The 27,258-nt window shown below is 46.2% G+C and overlaps 1 protein-coding gene across 1 annotated transcript; it reads right to left on the minus strand.

The window, feature by feature from the left end:
• Positions 1–7,042: 7,042 nt before the first annotated feature.
• On the minus strand, positions 7,043–23,281 carry DCSTAMP (dendrocyte expressed seven transmembrane protein). The gene is made up of 4 exons (XM_032858495.1): positions 23,235–23,281; positions 13,352–14,393; positions 8,179–8,487; positions 7,043–7,238 (listed from the first exon to the last, which is right to left on the minus strand). Exons 2-4 carry the CDS (start codon positions 14,378–14,380, stop codon positions 7,164–7,166), a joined length of 1,413 nt encoding a protein of 470 aa, XP_032714386.1. The 5' UTR covers positions 14,381–14,393; positions 23,235–23,281; the 3' UTR covers positions 7,043–7,163.
• Positions 23,282–27,258: the final 3,977 nt, after the last annotated feature.

Raw genomic sequence — 27,258 nt, forward strand, 5'->3', positions numbered from 1 at the left:
TACCCATGCTCTGCCCACTGTGCTCGCTCCCTGGGAGGCGGAACTCAGGTAGAGCCTGGAAGGCAGGAGAAAGCAGGGAAGGGAATGAGGGGAGGGAATCCAGGAGAGCCCAGCTCTGAAGGGGAACGCAGGTGACTCTTTCAGGGGGCCAGTCAAAAAGAGGGTTTTTGTTTGTTTGTTTGTTTGTTTTAAATTTTCAAAAAGAGCTTTTTAATAAAGGAAGGGCTCAGGCAGAGGAAGAATGAGAAATGTGGTGGGGGCTGGAACCAGATGGGAGGGAGCTTGAATGCCTGGTGGGGGAAGGATATGAACTCCCAGCATGTGCAGATCTGGGTCTCAAAGCTGGGACAGGACACAGGAAAGCCATGCCTTGGGAGGCAGCACAGTAGAGTAACTGTGTTCAAATCCTGCTTCCAGAACCAAGTTACTCTTTGCCTCAGTTTCTTCAACTGTACAATAGCAGTAGCATCAGGACTTCCCTAATGAGATTTTGGTGAGGATTAATGGGAATAACACACCAAAAACAGTATCTGGCACCTCGGTTATAGTTACGATGTTTTCTATGAAGGACTGAGTTGTGTCAAGAGAGGAAAGTCCCCTGGCCAAAGCTAGCTAGTAGCAGAGACCCGAATTCAAAGTCAGTTCTGATTTCCAACTCAACATTCTTCTGCTTTGACTGCATCCTGCTTTCAAATGATGTCTTATTTATTTTCTTGTATTAGCATTCACACTTGCAAGACACAGCGCCCTTATTATGTGCAAACATACCTCCACGACAGTTTCCTTTTGGAAAACAGTTCTGATCGATTTCTTTCACTCCCTAATTAATATGTCACAGTTAGAGCAAGTGCACTGCTCCCTTTGAAAAAACAAGGCTTTCAATTTTCAGGTCTTCAGCTACTGACATCGTAGCCTGACTTGAAACCGTGTGAAATTACATATGACATTTAAATTTAATAACTGTTCTGATTGCTTCTTTGTGTCTGCGGAGAGAAGAACATTTATTTTGACCAAATGCTACCTTTTCCTTTTCTCATCAGATAAATCATACTTACGACCCGAGAGCTTCTGTTGCTCTTTATGATTCACTGGTCAACCATGAAAGAACAAAACAAATGCTGAAATTTCAGACAACAGTGCATTGGTGATTCTTTCCAGGAGACTGTGGTCTCTCAAAGAATCAGAGATAAGGGATAGCAACTTCTGCAGAGATTCTGTAGCCCAGCTCCTTCCTCTTTACAGATGAGAAAATTCAACTCAGAAAGGTGAAGTGAATTTTGCAAAGTCATCTAGCTAGTGGGCGGTAAGAGGAACTTTAAGCCCATGTGTGTTTTCTGACTTTGAGTCCCCGTTGCATCATGTCCGGCATCAACCTATGCATTTCTTAAAAGTCTTTCTGCATTATCAGGCAGGCAAATCCAGCTTGCTGCTTGGTTTTGTAAATAAAGTTTTATTGAAACACAGTCATACTCACGCATTCATGTTTTGTCTGCCCCTTGCTTTCTCACTTCCCCGGCAGAGGTAAGAGGGCTTGCAACGGAGACCCTGTGGCTGCAAAGCCTGACATATTTACTATCCGTCACTTCACCAAAAAAGTTTGCTGACCCCTGTTGTGTACCAAGCCTGGTTGAGACTCTTTTTTGTTGTTCCTTTGCTTCTGTTTTAATCTTTTTGTATCAGACCTTACTGTCAAAAGTTGAAAAAAGTGAGGTTGAGCAGGGAACAATGAGAAAGGAGAAAGAAGACAAACATTTATTTTTCTAATTTGGGGAGACTTTAATGTGTCATTTCATTTAATTCTCAAAAAGATGCTGTCGATTCCTATTTTAAGGAATTGATAAAATTTGGGGTTTGAATCCAGCCTTCCCCATTCTAAAATCTGTTTTTTCTACTGTATCATGTGACTGTCATTGTTGAGATGACTTTCATTTTTTTAGAAATGTGATATACCATTCCCTAAATTGGGATAGTTTAATTAAAAAATAGTATTGGGTACCAAACTATGTTTGATAGTTAACTACTCGTTATGATTATTTAATGTATGATACCATCATCAGTTCTGTTTTTGTTCGGATGGGGAGTGGGGCTGCAGAAATAAATATGATTCACGTTTGGACAATTTGCATTTTGCATTATTGAAAAGTCCTGATGGATTAATAGCTCCTTCAGCAACAGATAGAACGGAAGTTCTACATGTATGTTCACACAACCAATCACGTCGATGTTTTTATTTAATCAGCAACCCATCCTCTCCAAAGCTTGCTACAGTCCTCTAAGCAGCAGTTCCCAGATTGGCCCAATCATCTGAACACCTGTTCCATCCCACGAGGTCCCGCAGAATACAGACTCCTAGGACCCTCCCCCAACTCTCCAGTCAGTGGATCTGAATTTAGGTTTGGGAATCTGTAATTTTATTTTTTTTTTTTCTTTAACCTCTGGAGGCAATTCTGATGCTCAACCAGCTTTGAGAACCTCTGCTCTGGGTAATGAATGAATGGACGTCTGTATCTTTGTCACAGTCCTTCCTGGTCCTCCTGTATGTCCTCTAAGCCCATCCTCTTCCTGAGCCCCGCACTGTGGGCAGGAGGCACATTGTTCCTCATCTTTGTTGGATGAGACTTGGGGCGGGAGCACCTTACACAGCACACTGTGTGTTTCCTCAGTATCCAGGAAAGTAGTGCACACACTTCTGTCCTCATTATAGTGACCTGGCTGGTTATACTTTCCTTTCTATCATTGCCTTTTTCACTTTCCATTTACATTTGCATGAAATTCCTCAAATGACAAATCCAACTCTGATATCTTCTGTTTTCTGGTTATACAAGTGAAGTTCATAGACACCCAGAATTTAGATATGATAAAAGGCTCGTATCCCCTGTACCCTGTTATCCATCTTTCCTTTCCTGCTTTTAAAAAATGTCACTACAACCATTAGGGATTAAAACCAAAGAAAACTTTGAACCCTGAAAGTTTGTTGGTCTCAGCCATCCATTAATTTAAACCTTTAATCCTGGCTGTTGTGGGTTTACATTAGCCTAATAAAATAGACTTTTAAATATATATAAATATATAACCACATTCAGCCCATATTCACTTTTTTTAACCAGTTCCTCTTTCTTCCATAGTATAAGTTAATTAAAATAATTGACCTCAATGGTCTTTTCACTATGAATGAATTTGGATGAGAAAATTAGTTCTTATTTCATAGAATGAGATATGTTTATTTCTCTTAGGTGAATTAAGACAAAAATACATGGTGTGTGGTGACTTCAATATACCCCATATTATAATTAGGATTGATAAGGTTCTCATCAAGAAAGCAGCAGATTGGGGGCACCTGGGTGGCTCAGTGGGTTAAGCCTCTGCCTTCCGTTCAGGTCATGATCCCAGGATCCTGGGATTGAGCCCCAAATCGGGCTCTCTGCTCAGCGGGGAGCCTGCTTCCTCCTCTCTCTCTCTTTCTCTCTCTCTCTGCCTGCCTCTCTGCCTACTTGTGATCTCTGTATGTCAAATAAATAAATACAATCTTAAAAAATTTTTATTAAAAAAAAAAGAAAGCAGCAGATACCGAATCGAAAGAAGAATAACGATGTTTAACATGCCAAGTCGAACAACAAATTAGATCTATTACTGTGAAGTTGTTTAGAACTAGTGTATCTCACCGTCGGAAAGACACAACCGACAACAGGTGCGAAACCAACGAGGACGTCAGACTGACACTTGAAAGACCGGAATGAATATGGTGCCAAGTGGGAATTTGTGAAAGGAGAAATAGTGACTTCGACTGCAATAATGCAATATCTTTTATAAGCTATTAAAATTAGAGGTGAAAAAGGAAGCATATTAAATTACTTTGAGCGGTATCTTTCCACTGCCACGAGATCAACAGAGCATGTTTCACAATAGATGTCTCAAGAAATTTAACTATCTGTTCATTTCAATTTAAAGTGGATAAGCTGTAATTAAATAAGCATTTTATATCCCAGTTAGACTGGCCCTAATGAGCAAGTCTAAATCTTGTTTTCAAGATCAAATTGCATTTTGTGCCATCCCCTCCTTGCCAGCCTGTCCTTCCGATGGGGACAAGCACTTGAAAGTGAGGACAAACATGCCTAACAGGGACAGCAGGACACTCTCCAGGAGTCTCATGAACTGTTCAAAGTCACAGTGCATTGGAAACAATAGAGATTATGCTACTTCAGAAAAGTAATTTTGGTTTCAAGGGAATTAAGACCCTTGACTAATCTCTCCAATGCCCTTCTCATAGAGGACAGGGGTAACTAGGCATCTGTAATAGACCAGGACAGAGAACACAGCCACAGTGTCCTAGAGGCACCCTCTTCCCTGTGCTCTTGACACTTTCCAAAACCTACTGTATATTGTTATTTATTGTCCAAGCACGTGTCTGTCTTCCTTACTAGACTGAAAGCATCCCAAAGGCAGAGGCCAAGGTGAACTGTCTGGATATGGCCAGCATCTTCTACATGGTCTGTCCCAAAAGTTTATTCTAGTCATTGGCGATGCTCTTAGGTAGATAAGCAAGTTAGTTAATTAACAGAATTTAGAAGCACAAAAGCATCCAATTCCTTCTAAAAATTTGGCAGTTCATGCTTTGCCTTTATTAATATGGAACAGATCCCTTCTCCATAGAAGGAGTAAAGGCAAAACGAATACAGACATTCACACGTTGGATCCATGTATTAATATATGCATTTGTTTATTTAGGAAACACAACGACATATGAAATCATGAGAATGCTTTGATTTAAATAAACCAACACTACAAACCCATCTTCATCTTCTCAAATCCTTCTTTGGTTGGAAGTCATGCCAATTCTACCAGCATTTGCCCGAGTACAGACCGCAGAAGTGGCCCTATGCGGGGCTCATCGACCTTGCAGGTAAAGTTATTCCAGGATTGAAGAATTTGGGGTGAAATTAGATTTAAAGAGATTTCTTTGTTACAGTGTTTCTCAAGTTCTTGGATTGTGCCAACATGCTTTATGAATCTTCCAAGTTAGAAGGCAGTTGGTTTGGATTTACTAACTCCTGTAACTCTTTTTATGAACAGCTGGGAGACTGGTGTGGTCTGAGAAACATACTTTGGGAAATACTGAATCAGACATTTTTAATGGAGGCTCTTTCTGTTAGAAAGAGTTCACCGTTGAATACCTGAATTGAAAGACCTTCAATTCTATGAAGTTTTCTGGACTGGTGGTTCTTGATCCTGGCTGCCCATTAAAATCATCTGGGAGGGGCGAGGTGGGTCAGTGGGTTAAAGCCTCTGCCTTCGGCTCAGGTCAGGGTCCCAGGGTTCAGGGTCGAGCCCCACATCGGGCTCTCTGCTCAGCAGGGAGCCTGCTTCCCTTCCTCTTTCTGCCTGCCTCTCTGACTACTTGTGATTTCTGACTGTCAAATAAATAAATAAAATATGTTTAAAATAAATAAATAAATAAAATCACCTGGGAGCTTTAAATAGCAGGTGCCAAGCCCCACCCCCAGGCAGCTGGGTCAGGGCGTCCCCTCTGTGGGATGGAGAAAATACCTACTTCACAGAATCCTTGTGAAACCTAAAGGAGATCATTAATGTAAGAAACGTCTGCTCTGGCGCCTGAAACAAGTTTGGTCCTTGGAACCATATTTCCTTCTGGGAGAGTGTAGCATTTTGACGAAGAAATGCAGATGATAATATGTAACTTTCTAGTCACTCTTTGGCCACGCCCTGATTCTGCATGGACAGATGTTAACAATTGGCGATGAGAAATGGGATGTTTGCATCACCTAAATATTTCTCCACAATACACTTAGTAATTACAAAGCAAAAAACAGTTACTTTACTGTGGAAAACCCTGGCAGTCCCCATCTGAACTAAATGATGGAAGCTAACCCTACCAGTAATGAGACATGTCCACACCCCGTGCCCCCTGGCCCAAGGGGAAACCGAGATGACCACATCATGGCTTCTGTAGTATTCTATCGAAAAGTACGTTATCTGGGAGAATTATACCAGGAAATATCAGGCAAACCCAAGTCAAAGGACATTTTACAAAATGACTAGCCGGTACTTTTCAAAAGCATCAAGGTCGCAAAAGAAAAAGAAAGACTGAAGAACTGTCCCTGGTTGGAGGAGACTGAAACTAAACATGTCGTGGGAGCCTGGTCTGACTCAGGAACCAGAAAGGCTGTATTAGTGGGACAACTGGCATAAATTCAGTAAACTCTGTACATGAGACATTTTTTCAAGGTTGTTTTCTCAGGTTTCGATAATTATGCTACGGTTCTTGGGGATGACAGATGAAGGGTAAATGGAACTCTGTACTATTTTACAGCTCTTGGGTAAGTCTGAAAAGTTTTCAAAATGAATAGTTAAAAAATTAGAAAATTTTAATGATGCTTAATTTCTCTCTCACTCAGGGGCTTTGGAGATAATGGAATCAATATTTGGGGAGGTATTTCTCCCTTTTGGGTATTTGGAGTTTAGGGAAAATTAGGCCCCTGTACTGTGTCGTCTACACTGAGCATCGTAGAAAGCGGCCCAAGATGGTCCTTTTAACGAACACTTCCTGTGGTTTGGATACATGTGGTCTAAATATTTGATAGAGGGTTTGACAGAAGTGCTCCAGAAAAGAAGAGGTTTGAGCAGAGGTGGTGGTGAAGAGAAATTAGGAGTTGCTAGATAAGGGTTTCAGAAAAAGTCTTTGTGTTTGAATAAGGACAGGGGGAGGGCAGACAGTGCTGGGGGTAGGGAATTGCTGTGAATGATATTTCAAAGGGCAGAGAAAGGACAAAAGAGTTTAAAGATATTTTCCTGGCATTAAACGTGTATATTCTCTTTGGCATTTGCTTATAAGCCTGTGGTAGTGATTTTGATTTTTTCCTATTTTTTGTTCTTTTTTTTCCCCTTGAATATTACTCTATGCTGAGACTTCTCTGCTACACTATGACACAGTCCGGATCCTGTGCTTTGTTTGGAAGACAGATGACAACGCCATTTACCTGGTAGCCCTTTGACCTTATGAAGAAAAGTGGCTTGGCTTTGGCACAAACCCCAGCAGGTGCATGGAACGCAGTTCTCTTCTGTGGGGCATGGGGCATGGGGACCTTCGGGGGCAGAGCCCAGGAGAACGGACGCAGCTGTATGGCCGCGGAGCTCCTCGGAGTCTCTCACGGATTGCCTTCAACTGCCAGGCCTGTTCGTTTCTTCCTAATCATTGTCAGGACTGGAAGCCAGAAGTGAATCTGAAGAGACAAAAAAGATGGATGAATGATCATTACCTTCATTTCATGTGCCTCTGACATAAACTTTTCATCGTGCGACGGCTGGCATCAGGAAAAATGCAGAAAAACACTTCAGAATGAGCAGAAACTGATCCTTGTGGGTTATCTTAGTCTTTCATTACTTATGAGCTATTTCCCAACTCTGTAAGCTGTCGGGAGCCGAGAACAACAGTGCAAATGATTCGCGTCCATGGACGTGAAAATGACTTTCTCCCCATGGAGTGCAATTAATCAATCCTCCCACCCACCTTGGAGAAGCCAGTTTTGCCTCTAGTAAGCTCATTCATTTTGGTGCTCCTGATGGCTTACATATGTGTGCTTTGAATTGTTCTTTGAGTTGGTTGGAATTTCTTTCTGTTCTCTCGTTAATTAATTAGTTAAACGAAATCTTTGACCAGCATGCATTTTACCTGTAGGAAGTCATGAGGTTACCATATTCATAATATGCATGAGTGTCATATACATAAAATCATCATCATCACCTATATACACCAGACATATATTTTAATTCTGGAGAATGAACACATTCCTGGCAGTTTACTAGTTCCCTCTGTTATGCAGGTGTTCCTGGCGTGATAAATAACTTGAATTGAGATCTGTCCATTAATAATCACCCAGAGGGTCTTCCCACCAGTCTCTCTACCTCACGACTGAATATGCCCACTTAAAATTAGTGTTTTGAAAAATAGCTTGTAGAATCACCTGGACCAGCGCCAAACATCAAGAAGCTAAGAGCCTTAGCCACGCACATCTGGTAACTCCCCCCCACCCCCCCGCAATGTCCCATCTGTTACTGGGAATGTGAGCCCTAACGTGAAGCGGAAGAGGGCTTTGAAAGCCCACTTGCCCTTCAAACTCAAAATCTCCTTCACGACAGGTCATGCCTCCATCTTGGCCTTGCCTTAGTGAAGTAGGGACGCTGTTGACTGCTTCCTCCTCCCGCTGCTTGCTTTGATCTTTTCTTCAGTAGCTTCCCATGCAGATATCGGATGCGGGCGGCCTGCACGCTGGGGTAGAAGGAGGCCAACACCAGGATTTTGAGTTGCGTCAAGATGGAAGACAGCAAGCCCAGTACCACTAGAATCACAAGAATGATGCTGAGAGGAACCCAGGTCTTAGACAGAAGGAGCTTTGGTTCAGGGATGCAGGTGGGTTCGAACAGAGATATGTGAAAGGAAGAATCATAGATGATGTCTTGAGTTCCTTGCTCCTAGAAGGAAAGAAGAAAATCCTTAAGATTCATGCCATAGGGGTGGTGGGGGGAGCGCCTGGGTGGCTCAGTGGGTTAAGCCTCTGCCTTTGGCTCAGGTCATGATCTCAGGGTCCTGGGATCGAGCCCTGCATAGGGCTCTCTGCTCAGCAGGGAGCCTGCTTCCCCTTCTCTCTATGCCTGCCTCTCTGCCTACTTGTGATCTCCGTCTGTCAAATAAATACATAAAATCTTTAAAAAAAAAAAAAAAAGGATTCATGCCATGGTTGCCCTTAGTCCTGGTCTTTCTCAATCCTGCTTTGCGATGGACAGTGTTTATCTTACAACGTGAGGGAGCTCTGGCTGGACAGCTATGGCAGCTCCCCCCATGGGCTAGGAACAGAGTAAAGAGAAGGGCTGAGTCTTATTTGAAACTATCACAGGCTTTTTCCAAAGTGGGTTTGTGGAAATAGAGATTTCCTTGAGAGAATGGTATCAGATGAGTTTGTGTACTCTGTCCTTTCTTTGCAGAGTCAGGACGCCCCTGAGACTACTGAAGTCTCTGGGAAGAAGACAAAGAAACCCATTTAACGTCAGCCAGTGGTTCTCCTGACAAATTTGACCACATAACCCAGTTTTAAAGAAAACCTGTTTCTACCCGATAGGACATGTGAGACTGAGAAAGATGGTTTTAGCTCCCCTGGAGGAGATTTTTGGAATACAGACCAGTCATATCCTCCATCTTGACCAATACCTTGACGGCAGACCACAACATCACAAAGATGTAGAAGCATTAAATTATGTTCTAAATCAACCTTCTAGACTTTGGTGGGGGTGGGGTGGAGAATTATTCTTAGTGTAAGCATACTAAAAATAGCATTTCCTGAAGGTGGCTTTAAATCTTATCTGGAGAGGTCTCAAACAGGACATTTTCTCATTTTTCCTGGACGTTCAGGTGGAATGTGTTCCTTTCTGCTTGAAGGCAAGAGTGCAAACCAGTTGCCCTCAACAGACCGACACAGAGGGCAAAGATGACATTGAACCACGCAGCCAAACCACCAGCAAGAGAAGTGTGTGCTGATTCAGGACTTTGTTTCTCCTGACCTGAGAAAGTCATTTCATCTCTCGGTGGATTTGTTTTCTAATTTGGTAAAACAGGAATTAATGGACCAGATCCTGCCCATGAATAAACTACTCCCAGTGTAAATGAAGCACCTTGGGATGGAGCATTAACCTTACAGACAGGAGTGCTTAGTAAGTTATTATCACCGCTGCACCCCAGAGCCCTGGGGCAGGGAGAAGGAAATGACTTCTCCAAAAGAACGCAACCATACCTAGAGAATGGAGTGCATCCCGATCTACCCCAGTCCCTGTGAAGAGTCTGGACACTTCAAATCTGGGACCTTTCAGAAAAAATAAAAATTTAAAAAAAAAAAGGGAAAAAAGGTGTGGGACCTCTCTCCAAACGTCAGGTAGCATCTGTAATTTCCCCAGCATTGTGCCTAAGCAATGAAAAGCATTGGTGCTGCCTCTCCTTTTCTTTTATTAAAAAGACAGTTCACCTACAATTAAATAGAGAGATTTCAGTCCCCAGAGCGAAGGCCTACACTCTTTTTAATACTACTGAAGAAACGAGCACATCGACTGAGTCAGTGATGAGAAATCCTGCACTAAGAAAGCAGCGGGTGTCTGGTCTGGGAAGGAGTTACTTAGTCTAGGAGTCTAACTGGGGATTGTGCAATTGGGAGTCAGGGCTTCATAAAGATTGAGTCAACGTTTTCGTATGGGGTTGGCGGGGGGTAATGTGGAAGAGAAATGAATTCTCTCAAAATGCTGAGCAATATACTCAATGGTACCCTGATGTTTTAAAATGTGTTTACCTCTCTTAAGTAAACAATTTGCCCAGACAGTGCTGAGTATGGACCGAGGATCTGCTCTGGTATCAGACTGTCCTGAGAAGTCGATGTGGACAAATTCTATGCACAAGTAGGGGCTGGTTAAGTAACAGCACTGGCTATTTTCTCTTTCCATGTCCACCCATCTAGCTAGCTCACTTTGGGTCATTTCCCTTCTTTCTTCTTTACTGAAAATATTTATGTAAAATCCTATGAGGGTGGGAGAGGAATCCTGGCAAAACCTTGAGGGGATGCTTCTCTCCCCAACTGGACGTCTCCTTTCAATCCTGCGACAACGGAGGGACCAGGAGCCTCCAAGGCCATCCTGGGATAAGGGCAGCCCCATGGTGGGTCCCAGGAGCCGGCTGCGGACGGCAGTCCTCCAGGCACGGCAGGAGAGAGTCTGAGAGGAGCCTCCGCGGCAGGCAGTCTCTTAGGCACATCTGCCCCAGCGCCCACTGCCCCGCTGTCGCTGTGTGAGATAGCGTTGCGGCCTCCCCCACCAGGATGTGAGTCCACCAGGGTAGCAGCGGAAAGCTTAGACATCTTTGCATCCCCGCTCCCCAGTGATGCCCAAAAATGTATTTGTCAGGACATTGTCATTGGAAAGCTTCTGGGCGTTTTTTGAAAGGCAGAACTTGCTTTTCTCTCCTTCTGTCTAAAATGGTGAGAATTCACAAAGCAGGCATGGGTATTGTCTGTGGGAGAAATAAATGTGAGAGAAAGAAACAGGGAAGAGAGGAGAGGAAGAACCCAGCAAGGAAGAAAGACAAAGGAGAATGCATTGGGGGAGGTGTGGGAAGAGGACCTTTAACCTGCCAGCCCCTCCCTCCCACATCAAGCATGTCTGGAAATCTAGTTTGGATTTCACTTGAAACCCTGATCCCCTATGCCCCCTGCTCCAGATATCTTCGAGCAACAGGGATCTTGGAATTCACTGAATTCTTTAGGGGTAGTAGAGTGCTGGGGGTCATCAACTCTGAGAAACAGCCCAGAACCAGAAGGGGCGGAAGAAGCAGGGAGGGAGAGTGTGGACGCTACAGGAGGACCCCAGGCCCAGAGATAAAGATAGCCATGGAAAACAGGGCTTCCAAGGAAGGTTTGCAGACACGTTTTCTGCCATTTCCTTCTAAGAGTTCCCCTACTGTAGCTGACAAAAGCAAGCAAAGGAAAATCAGACATGTGGAGACAGCTGTCGGGGTTTTCACCACCCCAGGCTAGCGCACTCCGCCCCAGCACGCGCAACACTCGCATGCCCACTCACACACCATGCACGCACCCAGGCACGTGCACGCACACATCCCACCTAGCTCAGCTTCACAGCCTCTGCGTTTAAAAGAAATCAAGGCAATATCTGACGATATCCACATCCTCTGAAATGCCCACATAATCACACACTTCCCCAGGGAAAAGAGAAAATTGGGATTCGCGAAAACCATGGTCTGCTTGGCTGGGGACACAGCTGCTAAGAGGAGCGAGAACAAGGGAGAGAAAGGCAGATTCCGAGACTCAGGGAGCACCGGTTTAGGGAAACACTGTCTTCACTAATCAAGATTATCATCCATCTATCCAGTGCCCTCCGGCTCCATTCTTTTGGGTGGAGTTTAGAACAGTGGTTCTCAATCTTGGCCGCACAGCCCAATTACTTGGAGAGTTTTTAAAAATACCCCACCCCAGCCGCACCCTGATCCACTGAAATCTGATTTTTGGGGTGTTCATCTGCTTGCTCAGGTCCACAGTGATGACACCATGCAGCCACAGGAGATATCCACTGGTTTAGAAAGCCCCTGCTTTTGGGTGTCTGAGCCAAAGTGTCTCAAAGTTATGGACCACCTACTTTGAAGTCACACGCAGTGCTTATTAAAGTTATTCTCTTTTTGAAAACAGATTCTCTGTAAATTAAAGCCTGAGACTCTGCATCCATCCCAGGAAATACTAAAACATACTTAAGGTTGAGAACCACTAACCTAAAAAAAACAAGGTAGTTGTTTTCATTGTTCTAGGGGCTATTTCCGCCTTCTAGCACCAGCGGTAACATTTGGTTACCTAGGAGCCCTTTTTTTTCAGTGACCATCCTCTTAAACTATGTGCACGCATTGGGAGGCCTTTTGTGTTGTAGAAGGGCTCAAGATTCAAAGAAGAGAAGCTCTCATTCACAAAAGGACTCAAAGTCTACTTGCACAGGTCTGACAGAGAAAGGAAGAAGGACCCTTGGTTCATGCCAGGTACTCTCGCTTGAGAACCAACTTCATGTTCCATATCAGAAACACTGATTCCTACATTTCAGGGTTTGCTGACTATAGAAAGCAAAAAATGCACCCCCCCCCATGATATAAGATCCTAAGGTCCCAAATCTATAAATGTTACTTTATTTGGAAAAAAGGGACTTGGCAGAAGTGACCAAGTCAAGGATCTTGAGCTGGAGAATTTACCCTGATTAGCCTAGTGAGCTCTAATGCAATCACATGCATCCTTTAAGAGAGAAGCAGAGATTTTATACACATGGAGGAGGAGATGAAGCAAAGACAGACATGAAGGTGGAGGGCTAAGCCACCAGCCATGGAAAGCGACAAACCACCAGAAGTTGAGAGCAGCCCCTTGTGGATTCTCCCCCAGCGTCACAAGTGAGTGTGGCGTTGCCAACGCTTGATTTCAGCCCAGTGATACTGATTTTGGACTTCTTAGCCCCAGAACTATAAGAGAATCCATTTTTGTTGTTTTGAACCACCCATGTTGTGTTCATTTATTACAGCGGCCCTGGGAAACTAACACAGTGACCTGAGATGTTCAGACTGATATCATACTGGAACAGTAGGACTTCAAATCAATTTCACCAACAATTATTGGGTGCCAATAATGCCAACATGCCAGGCACTGTGCCGTCACGGGGATCCAAAGGTGAGGAAGATGCTGCCCTGCTCTGGGAAGGTCACGGTCCTTCTTAAGACACCCCAGCAAATAGCCAGGACACGCCGCCAGCCTGCGCCTACCTCTCTGTGCTGTTTCAAGTGAACCTCAAGCCCGGGCAAGTTTCGGAAACGGTCGCTCACTGAGAGAATGAGCCGATACAGCAGATAATCGATGGCTGCGAACAGCACCCAGATATAGAGGTGCATGAGTATGGGGAGGAAAAACAGCCCCAGGTTTCTCCTTTCTTTCGCAGACAACCAGAAAGACGGAATGGTGACGTATTTCTTCCTTTCCTCCTTATTCAGCGGGAGGACGCCTGGCCTCTGTAGACGCCTCTCTGTTTCATCGAAGTGAACAAATTGTTTGGTGATGAAGATGTTTTCAAACTTCCAACCGCTGGGGTCCAAAAATCGCTTCATGAAGAGGCCGGTGCCAAGAAGCACCAGGAGAAGCCCTGTCAGGGCAAGCAGCTGCTGACCCAGCAAGGACAATGCCTCCGTTGCTGTCACCATCTGATACAAGACACCCAGGGCTTGGCCTTTGGCGTCATTTAACTGTGCCTCCAGGGCTTGAGTGGGACTGAAGAGAGAGACCGCTAGAGTCTGGTTCCAAGAAATAAGGTCATCAAATAGATTCAGGTGAGTGGCAAGGCCATACATCCACCGAATTGCTTCAATATATCTTTGCAAAAGTGGAAAATGTATGGAAAAGCTCTTCGCCCTTAGGTTGCAAGTCATACCATCCAGGAGACCTTTGAAGTTGTGAAAAATATTTTCCACGTGTCCAAAGATTACTATCCCCGTGCCGGCGGCCATCAAGGCGCTCTTGCCTTCCCGCAGGCCACAAGAGAGGAAGAAGAGAAGAATGAAACATCGCGCATGCTTGGAGCAGCAGAGGAGAGCGCCCGTGATCACCCAGGAGGTGCTGAAGACCGTGAGTGAGGACAGAAGCCAGGAGGAGGCCACAGAGAGAAGCCCCACTGAAATGAAAGCCACAAAACAGCAGACTCCGCAGTGTTGGATAAAGGCCATCCAGCCAGGGCTTCTGGGAGACACATATATCCCCCAAAGACTTAGGAAGACGACAGCGCCTGAGTTCCAGACACCCATGCTGCCTGCGTCCCTGGAAATGAAAAAGAACAGCAGGGTCAGACATTGCTTTTGAACGTCCCCTGTCACCGTGTAAAGCGCATGGTGGTAGACTGGAGGCCAACGGTGGTCATAATTCTTTACCCGTCTCCATCTCCACACCCCTTCCAATGGGACTTTATGGCTTCTCCCATCAAGAGGCGAGAGAAAGAGAATAATCCATCAAGAGGTGGGTCTATTTCTCCAACCCTTGACTTCAGAATGGCTTTGTGATATCTTTGGCAAGTAGAATGAGGCAGAAGTGGCAGAGTGCCAGTCCTGAGTCTGTGATTCACCCCTGCTTCTCTCTCGGAACCCTCCTCCTAACTTCTTATCATATCCCCGTGTGTTAGTCTCCCACTGGTGCTGTAGCAAACAGCCACAGGCCTAGAGGCTGATAGAAACACCTACTGATTCTCTTATAGTTCTGGAGATCAGGTCTAAAATGGGCCCAGAGAGCTGTGTTCCTTCTGGAGGTTCTAGGGGAGAATCCATTTCCTCACTTTTTGCAGCTTCTGGAAGCTCATGGACTATTGCTTCATCTCAAAGCCAGCAATTTTGCACATTTTTCTTCTCTTGGACCTCTGCTTCCATCCTTATCTCTTCTAGGACTCTGATCCTTCTGCCTCCCTTTATAAGGACCCCTGCGATCATATTGGGCTCACCCTGATAATCCAGGAGCATCTTCCCATCTCAAGCTTCTTAATTTAATCCCGTATGTAGAGCCTCTATCATTGTGCGGAATAACATAGTCATGGGTTTTGGGCGTCAGGACATGGGCATCTTGGGGTGGGGGTGGGAGGGTGCATTGTTCAGCCTATCACACCAGGTTGGGCTGCTGGAGGACAAAGACTACAGGGTCGGTCAGTTCCATCAACCAAGAGCCAGCCGAGTGCCAGACAGCTGAAGGAGACCCTCCTGACCAACTTCTAAGCCATTGAATTCCATGCGCTTTATTAAGCCGTGATTATTAACTGATAAAAGCAGCAATACTGTATCACGGATCTTCATAATTCCAACAAAACCTCGGTTGATGGACAGGCTGAAATTTCCATGCATGGAGTTCCGTAAGATCACTTTTTGATCGTCATATCTTTTCTTGTGCTCTAATTTTGCAGACCAGAAAGCATGCCGAGGGCATCCAAATTTAAACGTGGCCCTGGACTGAGGCCAGCATGTCTCTGCTCTGTGACGCTGGCTCACCCACCCCCTTCCCACCCACCCCTACCCTCTGAGGGCAGTTCTCCCCCAAGGATCTTGCAAGGAAAATAAGAATATTTTGTCACTGTGTTAATCATCATTTCTCTTTTCCCAGATGTGGCATCATCCAAACAAAGGTACTGTGGGGCTGCTGCCACCCAGTCGGCCACGCATATTTAGTTCTGTAATGCCCTCAGAGTCTTGGGTTCATTGGGAACCCCATAAAATCAATTTGAGACGTTTCTCTCCTGATTAGCGGGAAAACATCTAATGAGCGTTATAACATATTCATGGGATTTTAATGAAGACATGGATTGGATTTTAAACACAGTCACATACACCCTTGCTCATATCAGATTTCCATCAGGAGCTGGATTTCTGGAGTAGCCGGACACAGTTTGAGCCCGTGGATTACACCCAGTGGGGGCAGACCTGTCCGGGCATTGGCTCGTAGGCAGGCACTGAGCAGCTCAAGGTGGAGAAGCAAGTCTTTCTGTGTTCGGAATGAACGAGGTGAATGAAGGGCAAAAAGGAGACGCGGAAACAGGCAGGTGAGGAACAAACCTGTGGAAGTTTCTCCTGCAATAATACAGAGGGTTCGCAGTTCCTGTCTCATGAAGGGAGATGCTCTGTACAGAAAAGAGATCTGGAGAGAAAGTAACTGTTGAGGAAGGGTCATTAATTACCGTGTGGGACCGACTTTATCAGAGATTCAGAATTCAGCCTAAGAGGATGTTCTCACTCTATCCGGAGGGGAATTGGAGTAACCACTAGAACGGGCACCAGCAGAAGGATATAATTCTTTTCTCCTGCACGCTTGCCTCCTTTTGGAGTCTGGGGTTGGTTTAGAGATTGGCAGTGCTCCCGTGCACTGACCCCATTCTGCTCCACTCTGATCCCTGGAAATCTCCAAAGGGCACCTGTGCTCCCAAGCTTTCCCCAGCACTGCCACCCTGAGTTGAGCTGTCCCGCGGCTGGGACAGGGGGACAGCAGCCATCAGCGGAGCGGGTGGGCCATGGGCAGGATACCTTGCATCAGAGTGGGTCCCAAGTTCTGCCTCCCCTCCTGGGCGTGGCCCTCTTTGCTTGTTTTGTCACAGCTTTGGATTGGACCCCAAACCATTATTAGACTAGACGATCCACTAAAAGGGACTCACTGCCTCTTCTGGTCACTTTCCAGAAAGCATCTCCCTCCATCCTAAGGACCCTTTGCCTTTCACACAGAAACTGAGGCTTCAGGGGCTCTCTGAAATCTGTCAGCAGTCCCACAGACAGTGGGTGGTGCAGTGGAACTCAGATCTGGTCTCCGTGCCTCCTGGGGCAGCCTCCTGGGGCAGAATCTGGCACCATGGCCAGATTCCCTGACTCCGGGGTATGTGACCAGAACTCAGCTCGGTGTGTCTCTGCTGGAAACATGTTACACTTTCTGCCAGTGACCGCTTAAGAGCTGACCTGTAGATCACAAACTCATTTCTATCTGATCATTTTCCCCCGCCCCCGCCCCGCATCAGGATAGTTGGCCCTAGAAGGCTGTGTCTCTGATCAGCAGATTTTTCTTTAAAGTAAATCAGAAATCCCAGCTGTTTTTTCCCCCACTAATATCCTTTATGAGGCACCATTTTGCTTGCTTCCTAAAAAATTAATAATATGTATTTTGGATTCATATTTCCCTTCTCTTGCCTTCATTCTTGCACAGGGTGTTCTTAATACAGATATTTCTCTGAAAGTAAGAAACAGATTTATGGACACATTAAAACTGCAACATTAGACAATAAAAACTAATATCAATTAAATAAGATATATGACTGCAATTTTGTCCTGTAAGAGGCACATGTTTTCTTAATGAGCAACAGATCTAATATTATCCTCCTTGTTATTATACTGAAAAGAGCACGCCACCAAAAGACACCAAAACTTTCTGCAAGGAGAGCACTGAATGCATTCTCTATTTCATTTATTTGTTTTCTTTTTTCCCAGAGGTAGAATTCAGTGAGTCATCAGTTGCAAATAACACCCAGTGCTCGTTACATCATATGCCCTACTTAATGCCCATCACCCAATTATCCCTTCCTCCCACCCACCTCCCCACCAGCAGCCCTCAGTTTGTTTCCTATAGTTAAGAGTCTCGTATGGTTTTTCTCCCTCTCTGATCTCCTCTTAGTTTATGTTTCCTTCCCTTCCCCTCTGTTTATCTGTTTTGTTTCTTAATTTCCACATATGAGTGAAATCACATGATAATTGTCTTTCTCTGACTTATTTTGCTCAGCGTAATACCCTCTGGTTCCATCTGCAAATTTGCAAATGGCAAGATTTCGTTCTTTTTGATGGCTGCATAATATTCCGTTATAATATGTGCCACCTCTTCTTTATCCATTCGTCTACCGATGGACATCTGGGCCCTTTCCATAGTTTGGCTGTTGTGGACACTGCTGCTATAAACATTGGGGTGCACGTGCCCCTTCCGATCACTACATTTGTATCATTGTGGTAAATACCAGTAGTGCAATTGCTGGGACATAGGGTAGCTCTATTTTCAACCTTTTGAGGAACCTCCATACCATATTCCAGAGTGTACATTCCGGTTGTACATTCTCAGTTTTACAGTTCAAGCCACAGACCTGGGTTTGGACCACGTGCCTGGAAGCTTATGTTTAGTCTGCCCTTACTGTCACTGTTGAACGTGGCCTTGATTTCTTCTCCAATCTGTTTCTCATTTGCCCTACTTGAATGTAAGATCTGCCTGAGTGCCTTGCTGGTGAGGTTTGACAAGGGGAGCTTTAGCGAGCCCATTAGGAAGACCCGGGCCAGAAAGTGCTGCCCATTTCTTGTGTTTTTGTTTTTGTTTTTGTTTTTGTTTTTTGCCACCACAAAAAAACTGAGAATGTCCCTTCTCTGGAAGTCTTCAGGAAAGGACTGAATGCCCCAGGATGATGGGAGGCATAGTGACGAGAGCTGGATTCGCCGCCTTCCCAACACTGATGTTTCCGGGTCTCCTTCTGGGGGCTGCTGAGTTCCTTCTTCTTCTCCCGCAGGGGTGCGTGTGTCCTGCTGAACTTCCATCACAAGACCTCAATTCTTTCCTTTGAGGCAATTCAATGAATCAGGATTTGGACAAGCCGGTAGCTTCTTTCTTTCCCCAAGACTTTGCCAAGCAGATACTCAGATTCTTGAATTTTATTTTTAGAGCTAAAACAAATCTTACAGATCAGAGCTTCTTAAACTTGAGTCTGTGATCACTGGGGAACCTTGTTAAAATGCAGATTTTGCTTCTAAGGGTCTAGAATGGCACCTGAGACTCTGCCTTTCTGACAAGTTCCCAGGTGGCCGATGGCACTCAGAGGACGACCAGACACTGGGTAGCAAGCTCACGGGTTCAGCCCTGTCTGATAGCACTTTCTGTGATGATGGAAATGTTCTATATCCGTGCTGTCACGCTAGCCATATGTGGTGATCGAGCACTGGAAATAGAGCCAATGTGACGGAAGAGTTGAATTTTTAATGTTATTTAATTTTAATTAATTTCAATTTAAATAGTCACATGCGGCTGGTGTCGTTGAGTTGAGCAATGCAGCTCGAGAGGACTGACACCAGCCAGTGGTTTCCACAGATGAGGAAACAAAAATCCAAATAGGGGACTCACGGAGGCTGTCCTGGCTTTAGAGACGGAGCTGGGGTGAGACCCCAGTTCCTGCCACTTTACCTGTCACGTCAGCATCTCATCTCTGACTTTTCATGAACCCTGTTTTAAAATCCTTACCAGTGTTCCTGGATAATAGAGTTAAAATTTCCCACAGACCACATTTACCTTCAGGCAAACACGTAATTAGAAAAGTGGACAAACCAGAGTCTATACCTCCGAGACTAGCCAACTAATAGCAGTGCTAGGTAATAGCTAGCCATTTGTTAACCGAGCTCCTGGCCGCTATTAGCATCTGATGTACGTTATTTCTAATCTTCGCAGCTCTAGATATTACAGCTATTCTTATATCTCTATATTTTAGATGAGGGAACTGAAGCTCAGAGAGGTCAAGTAATGTGCCCAAGGTCACACAGCTAAGAAGTGGAAAAGCCAGGATTCTAACCCTCATTCCAGTGGCCCTCAGGGTTCAGGATGGGCAGCTTTCTAGACCTTCTTAAAATGATCTTCAAAGAGCAGCTTCTAAATTTGCTTGGAGTATGTGCCCAGAGTTGCAATCATGCACGCAAGCTGGAACGTGGCTTTAACAATGCGGGCATACGCTCTCCTTGCACTGCCTTCTGCATGCGGGGTCTCGCACCTCCACCGCCAGCGGGTGCCTATGGAACCCTCCAGAAGTGACTGTGGAGCTCCTCTCCCTGGGCTGACCCCTGTGCTCAGCTGTGGCCTGTTCCATGCTCTCCTTAGAGACTGTTCCAGCCAGCCTGAGGCTCGGACTTACTCTTCCCTTAAACCAGCCCATTTGGTGAAGGCCTCCCTGGTCTGAGGTCTGGGACCCAGGGCCCTGCATTATCAACTCAAAAAGCCCTCTCTCCCAGGGTCAGTGCTGGTGCCCACACTCTGTTGCGCCAGAAAATCAGGGTGGGGTGGGCAGTACTTGGCATCTTAAACTGTACAAGGGTCAGACAAGCACCGGAAAGGATGAAGGAAATCAGGAGGTACAGCTACTTCTCAGGGTTCAGGGTGCGGAGCAGCGGATGGTCGGTCTCAGGGCTGGAGAGCCCAGATCTCAGTTTGAGTTCTAGGAACAGCGGCTTCTGTCCCAGCTGATGGTCTTCAAGGCTGTATGGAGACCCAGTGTGGCCAAATTTTCTGATTTTTTTTTTCCCAAAAGAAGCCAGAAATCTACATTTTTGGGAGGCGGCATCTCCTGACTTAAAAAACAAACTTGGCTCAAATGGTTTTTAAATACTCTGACTGGCTGGGTTTTGGCCACTGACAGTCGGTTTGCAAACCTTGGTCTTTGGGGAGTCCTCATTCTTCCTTCTCTCTGCGCTGCCCCCTCCTTCCCTTCTTCCTCTTTTCCACTCATCAGAATTGTCTTTCCTTCCTTTTCTCCCCTGGGACATTTTAAAAACATCCTGTAGGCCAGTTTCCAGTCTCATGCATAAATGTTGTTCTCTGTGCCTTGGGAATATTTATTTTTGCCCAAAGCTCTTTAACTCTGTTCTCTTCTCTGTGCTCCTGGCTGGAGCCCCTCCCTCCCTCTCTCCATTGCTTCTACTGGGAGCCAAAGAAAGGCAAAACCCATCCCTTTTCCCTGCAGTTCCTCTTTGTTTTGCCTCCATTATCGATAACATTTATTTTCGGACTCAAAATTCTTGCCTCCCCAGGACAGCGTACCTGCTTCTTGCTTTTTTTTTTTTTTAAGATTTTATTTATTTATTTGACACACACAGAGAGATCACAAGTAGGCAGAGAGGCAGGCAGAGAGAGAGGAGGAAGCAGGCTCCCCACCGAGCAGAGAGCCCGATGTGGGACTCTATCCCAGGACCCCGGGATCATGACCTGAGCTGAAGGCAGAGGCTTAACTCACTGAGCCACCCAGGTGCCCCCCTGCTTCTTGCTTTTACCCACAGTAATATTCCAAGACTAATTACCACTTTCTTTCCTTTACCCCTAAACTATCATTTGCACCACAGCCCGGGAAGGGTGGGCGGGGCACGACAGCTGGAGTGCGCAGCAGAGAATCACTGAGGAAGCCCCATCTCTCCTCCATGGGTTAAGGTAATTTGGGGGTGGCTGGATGGGAAGAAGCAAGGCGGGAAATGGGGCTGGTGATAAGGAGCCTCTGGTCCCTGGTGAGAGCTACACAGCCTGCTTTCACGCAGAGCTGAGCTGTTGCCATGGGAAACAGCGGCCACCGGGCTTCTCCATCAACCCTGCAGCGCACTAGCAGACACCTGCTGTGAGAGGCATGCACAGTGGCCTCCACTGTTTTCCCCAGGAGGGGGTTACATGTCAGAGGCAGCAGCGAAGTCCCCAAGTCCCCACCCCAGAGCCCCACTGGTCCACTGTGTGGGGGAGTCAGGGGGTCCAAAGTTTCTGGGCACCATTCTTTGGGCACAGAACCCTTCTCAAAGTGTAACACATTCTTGCTTCACATATAAGGCCCAGGAAGCAGCCAGGACACATGCAGGCATGAAGTAATAACGAGAGCCTCCAAACAAATGGTCTATCCCAGGAACTTTCTAGATTGGGGGACATTGGAGACTCACGTCCCCAGTGCCGCTCCAGAGCTGTCAGACAGAAACCTCAGTGCAAATGCTGGAGAAATCAAGGTGGACTTCCTTGTGGAGGGCCCTAGAGATCAGGATCTCGGGACTGTCTTATGACTCCCCTCTTTCCCTACTTGTGGAACACTCCCCTTGTCTGACATCCCAACATTTCCATTTAGTGAGATCAGCTTCTGCCCCTGCTTTCCATGAAGAAGCCAATAGCTTATGTTCCACAGGCCCAGATGCGGTCTGTGGACACCCCGGGGGGGCTGGGGGGGTGCAGTAAACCCAGATCCCTCTATTCTTCTGTGCTCCTGCAGCCAGCTCTGCTAACCGCCAGCGGGAACCTACCTACCCAGTCCCTCTCTCACCACCTGCAGGACTTGATGGGACTCTCATTTGAGAGGAAATTGGGACAAAGGTCAGAGTGGAATGAGAAAATAGCACCCACCAGGGAGATGGGAGACCTGTGGTCTAGCCTGCTTCTACCCAGAATGAGCTGTGTGACCTTGGGTAGGTCACGTCACCTCTCAGAACTACAGCTCCCTTGGGCTAGATGAGTTCTAAAGTTCCTGCTTGCTCAACGGTCTGAAATGAAAGGCACAGGAGAGCAGCAGATCAGGGCTCTACATGCTGGCATTTTCCAGCTCCGTACTTTTAAGAGGAACAAAGGAAGAATGGAGGGTTTCTTGGCCTGCCCTTCCTTCCTTTTTCCTTCCTTCCTCCCTCCCCCCTCCCTTCCCCCACCCCATCCTTCCCTCCCTTCCTTCCTTCCTTCCTTCCTTCCTTCCTTCCTTCCTTCTTTTTTCTTTCTTCTTGCAAACTTCTAGTTTGCTTGGGAACACACTGTTCTCTCTGGAGGCCAAAACAGCTTGAGCAGTCACAGAGGCCTCCTTTTGAGGTGAAATGAATATCCTCATTTCTTTTCATCATTCTTGCCTTGGGAAAGCCAGCAAATTCCACCCCCCCCCCCCCCCCCCCCCCCCCCACCCCCCCGTGAAAAGCAACCTCCACACAAGAAAGGAATGATTAATGAAAGCTACCAGGTAAACAGAAGAGCATTTGGGGAACAGTTCAGTCTGTCATTGTGCAGGGCACTGTCTGTGAAGCCGGGCAGCCTTCCAGGGTGGGCCGGGCCCACCAGCCCTGCATCTCCCCACCGCCCGGAGGCTTGGCCAACAGGCATCGGTTCTTCAAAAGCTGGGAAATGGGCGAGTTAAGCCAAGCTGCTCTGTGAGGAGGATAGTCATGCTCTGAGATGACGTTACTCAGATCCCTCAGACCAGCATCCATAAGACTTTTTTTCTGGTGTTTCTGTACACAGATAAACTGTCTGAGCTGAGAGTATCCTTAGGTCTCGGCTGCTTATTCCAACTGACTTTTTTTCCTCCATTAAAAAAAAAAGCAATTCCAAGGACAAAATATTCAAAAATTTACTTACAGGTTCCTCTCAGGTTCTTCTGTGAGTGCAAAAGTGCGCTTCCCATGGACTCTGAGTTTTGATATACAACAGGAAAAAAGGAACTAGAAGTGACGAGACGGTCACATCGCCCTGAGTCAGCATCTTTATTTCCCCCACAAAGTGACTAAGTCATAATATTGACAAGGGGGAAAATTGACACAAAGGAAATCCGTATTTCTTTCCAGTATTTTCCTCAGAATGGATGTTCCAGAAATCAGTACTAGCAAACAACGAAGTAAGACATTTTCAAACACAGGAGAGGGAGTTAGGAACATTTGGAGGGTTTCTTCCCTCTGTCCTCTTCTCCCCTCCCTCTTATTTTCCCTACCCCACTCCCAGTAAGGGGACAGCGACACTCTTTACCATCCCCACTGCCATCCACAGTACCAGAGGCATGAAGGGGCCATCTCTGCACTGATGACCCAAGACAGGTGTCATTGTCTGTGTAACGTGTCTCAATCTTACCATCTTGGAAATTGAGCTTCCAAGTCAAGAGGATCAGCTTGTACGGTTTGAGGGAGTTAGGGGAGCCTCAAAACCCTCCTACAAAATTGTTCTTCTCCTTTCGATTTAGACCCATAATATAACTGGAGGAGATTTTATCTTAAAATTCGTGGATTCCTGTCAAAATGCAGAAGGGCTGATAAAAAGAAAAATCTAAAATAAACCAGTGGATAGATGAATCACTGCAAACTTAGGTAAAAAAGAAAAAGAAAACTCAGGTCAAACATCATGGCGAAGATAGCCAAATGTATGATGTCTGGGAGACACAGCTTTGAACAGCATGAACAACAGGTATCCAGCAAATGTTGTGAGCAAATTAATATTACAAAAAAAAAAAAATCAGTGAGTATCAGTGGAGTAGCTTGGAGGGGAGTGAGTACAGGGGGCAGGGAGCTCAGTCAGGAGGTAGGACCAGTGTATTAGTCAGCGTTCTCCAGAGAAATGAAACCAATAAGGGGAATGTGTGTATGGAGAAATAGGTTTATTTTAAGGAATTGACCCACATAGTTGTGGGGCCTGACAAGACCAAGCTGGCAGAGTGAGCCAGCCGCCAACAGTCCCAAGTAAGAGGTGATATTGTAACAAGTCCAAAGGTGAATTGCAGGCCGAATTCCCTCTTTCTTGGAGAACCTCGGGCTTTAACCCTCTCAAGGCCTTCAACTGATTGGATGAGGCCCACCTACAGTATAGAGGATAACTACTCAATGTGTACTGATTTAAAAGTTAATATCATCTAAAAAATACCCTCACATCAACATCCATATTAGTATTTGACCAAATATCTGGGCAGTAGCCAAACTTCCCCAGAACATTAACCATCACAACCAGATCTGAGTAATGGAAAGGAAGGACAAGATAGAGGAAGGTTTTACTTGTTTGTTTAGGCTGTGGAGATTGAATGGACAGAACTGGTAGCTGAGGTGCGGTGGGGAGAAAGGAAAGGAATCAGTGATGATCGAAATTTTCCACCTAAACCACATAGAGCATGGAGGTTCGTAGGGAACGTGGCCAGAAAAATAAGGTCCCAGATAGATGTCTGGATGGAAATATCCATCCTGTGAACAGTCAGGAACGTGGTCCTGGGCTTAGGAGAAGACACGAGGGATAAAGATAGAGAGCTGAGAAGTAGCCAGGAGAGTGCTTGCGGCTTACCATCCAGAGCATTTCTGTTGAACTGAGTTGCAAATTAAAACTCTGAGGCCACATGGATTTTCAAAGGGAGACGGTGGAAAGAGAGAAGAGCAGCAGTGAGGGGCTGGGTTGATGGGCCTGGGCTACAGGATGCCGGCCTGGGACTCAAAGGGCCAGAGCGTCTGTGGAATCATCAAGCTCACCGAACACATGCAGAGAAGGCTTCAGGAGCACGGCTGCCTCCAGGGAGTTTGAGAGGCAAGTCTCAACCTAGGGAAGGGTGGGGGGAAAGGGTGGCTTCTGGACAGGAAAAAAAAAAAAATGGCACAAGCAAATAAATGCATGGAGACAAATGAGAGAGTTGCAAAAATCTGGATGTGACTGAGGTTAAGGCACTAGAAACAGGCGGTCACAAATGAGGCGGGCAAGCCTGCCACAGATACACAGCCTTGACAGCCCTGGTGTCAGGGCGTGACTCTGTCCCGCCGGTAAAAAGCGCCACTGAAGCAAAATGTTTCCATTTGAATAAGGTCCAGATTTCAGTGAGGGGGCCTGATGGGGTAATCCAGAAGCAATTTGGGGGACCCCAAGAAAGGGATGGGTCAGGAAATGGAGAACCAAAAGCAGGTTGGAGATCAGTAAGGTGGGAAGAAGAATGAAGCCCCGGAAATGGCCCTATACTTTGGTGATTAGGAGGTCACTGTGCTCTTGGAAGAGCCTGGTTGGTAGAGGGCTGGGGTGAACCAGATGTGAGAAGAGGGGCAAGCCCACGTTACTTTGTAGTAGTGTTGGGGGTAGAAATGGAGAGGGGAGAAGATAATAGTCCAGAAACAGGGGTTTTGTGGCGGGGGGGGGGGGTGTTAAAATTAATTAATTAATTTTTAAAAAAAGATTTTATTTATTTATTTGGGAGAGAGAGCTGAGCATAAGCGGGGGGAGAGGCAAAGGGAGAGAGAGAATCTCAAGCAGAGTTTGCACTGAGAATAGAGCCTGACACAGGGCCTGATCTCTCCATCTTGGGATCAAGACCTGAGCCAAAATCAAGAGTCAGATGCTTAACCAACTGTGCCATCCAGGAGAAGTTTTTGAAGAACAGAGAAAATTTAGCATATCAACCTTACAAAGGAGAACAAAGCTAGGAAGAGGTGAGATAAGGAGAAAAGAAGGAAAACCACTGAGGAATGGGCTCATCCCCTTGGGGAGGGTAAGGGGCCTTCTGTCCAGAGAGTTGGGAGGGGAGATGGGTCGCCAGCTTGTGAAGAGGGCATCTGGGAGCAGCTGCTAGAAGCAGCACCGGGAGGAGGAAAACTAATGAGCCCCCAGCCTCCCAGGGGACCAGCAAGGAAAGCAGTGAGCCCCCAGCACACCCGAGCTTTGGAATGATAGTGGCCAGCTGGGTTCAGACCTTGGAGGCTCCTAAAAGTGGGAGCCACTTAAGGGTAAGGGGCTGGGTTGCTGCCATGATTTCTTCCCTGGGCTTCCAGGGAACTCGGACCATGGAAAGGAAAGCTAGGCTCAGCTGGGAATTTTACCCTGAATCAGCTTCACCGTTCCTTAATGACTTTGAAAGTCTGCAGTTAGCAGGAGACTGGAGAATTTGAGAGTCTCTCTGGTCCTGAGATAAACAGTTTCAGAACATCCATGGAGGACGGGGCCCACTAGGCAGCAACCATCCTGACTCCAAGGCCAGAGCCTGGTGACCACGGGCGTGTCTAGGATTCTGCCTGCTGTGGGGGAGGGGTCGGACAAGGAGCAGTCAGTCACTGCTGAAATTCCAGTAAGGGTCAGGAGCGTCTAACACTCTTTCTCCTGCCATCGGGAATCTCTGCCCCGGAGGTGATTTTGGTGTTGAGGAGTCAGGAGACATGGAAAATACGAGGTTCGCTTCAGACTTGTGATTCATCCAGGCCAGGGATCTCTGGAGAACAAGACAGGAGGTGGGTGTTTTGTGAGACTACAAGGTCTGGCATAGACAAGTGTGGTTATTTTGGCCACTTAGTAGCTTTTAGCCCCTTAAAAATGGCTGTAGTCTTTCCTGAGCAACTCATAAGAGGTAGTAAGTGTCATGTGTCGAGTGAGCGACGAGAGAATTCTGTCCCATGAGTCCACTTGTGTGGTTTCTGCTCCAAAACTCTTTCCTTTTAATCTCAGCGTGATATCCCCAAGTGTTTCTCTGAGGTCATCCAAGGGATATCCTTTGCAGTTAAAGATCTGGATCATTCCTGCTATCTCCATACAGAAGCCTTGCTGTGTTTTACACTCACTTCTGCTCTGATCCTGCTCCCCCTCCTCTAGCCCAGGCCCCTGATAAATGAGACAACAACTATCTCAATTGCTCAAGCCACTTTTTTTTTTTATAAACTTCATC

Source organism: Lontra canadensis, unplaced genomic scaffold (genome assembly GCF_010015895.1).
Source record: "Lontra canadensis isolate GAN:19392208 unplaced genomic scaffold, GSC_riverotter_1.0 scaffold15, whole genome shotgun sequence".
NCBI classification, from domain to species: Eukaryota; Metazoa; Chordata; class Mammalia; order Carnivora; family Mustelidae; genus Lontra; species Lontra canadensis.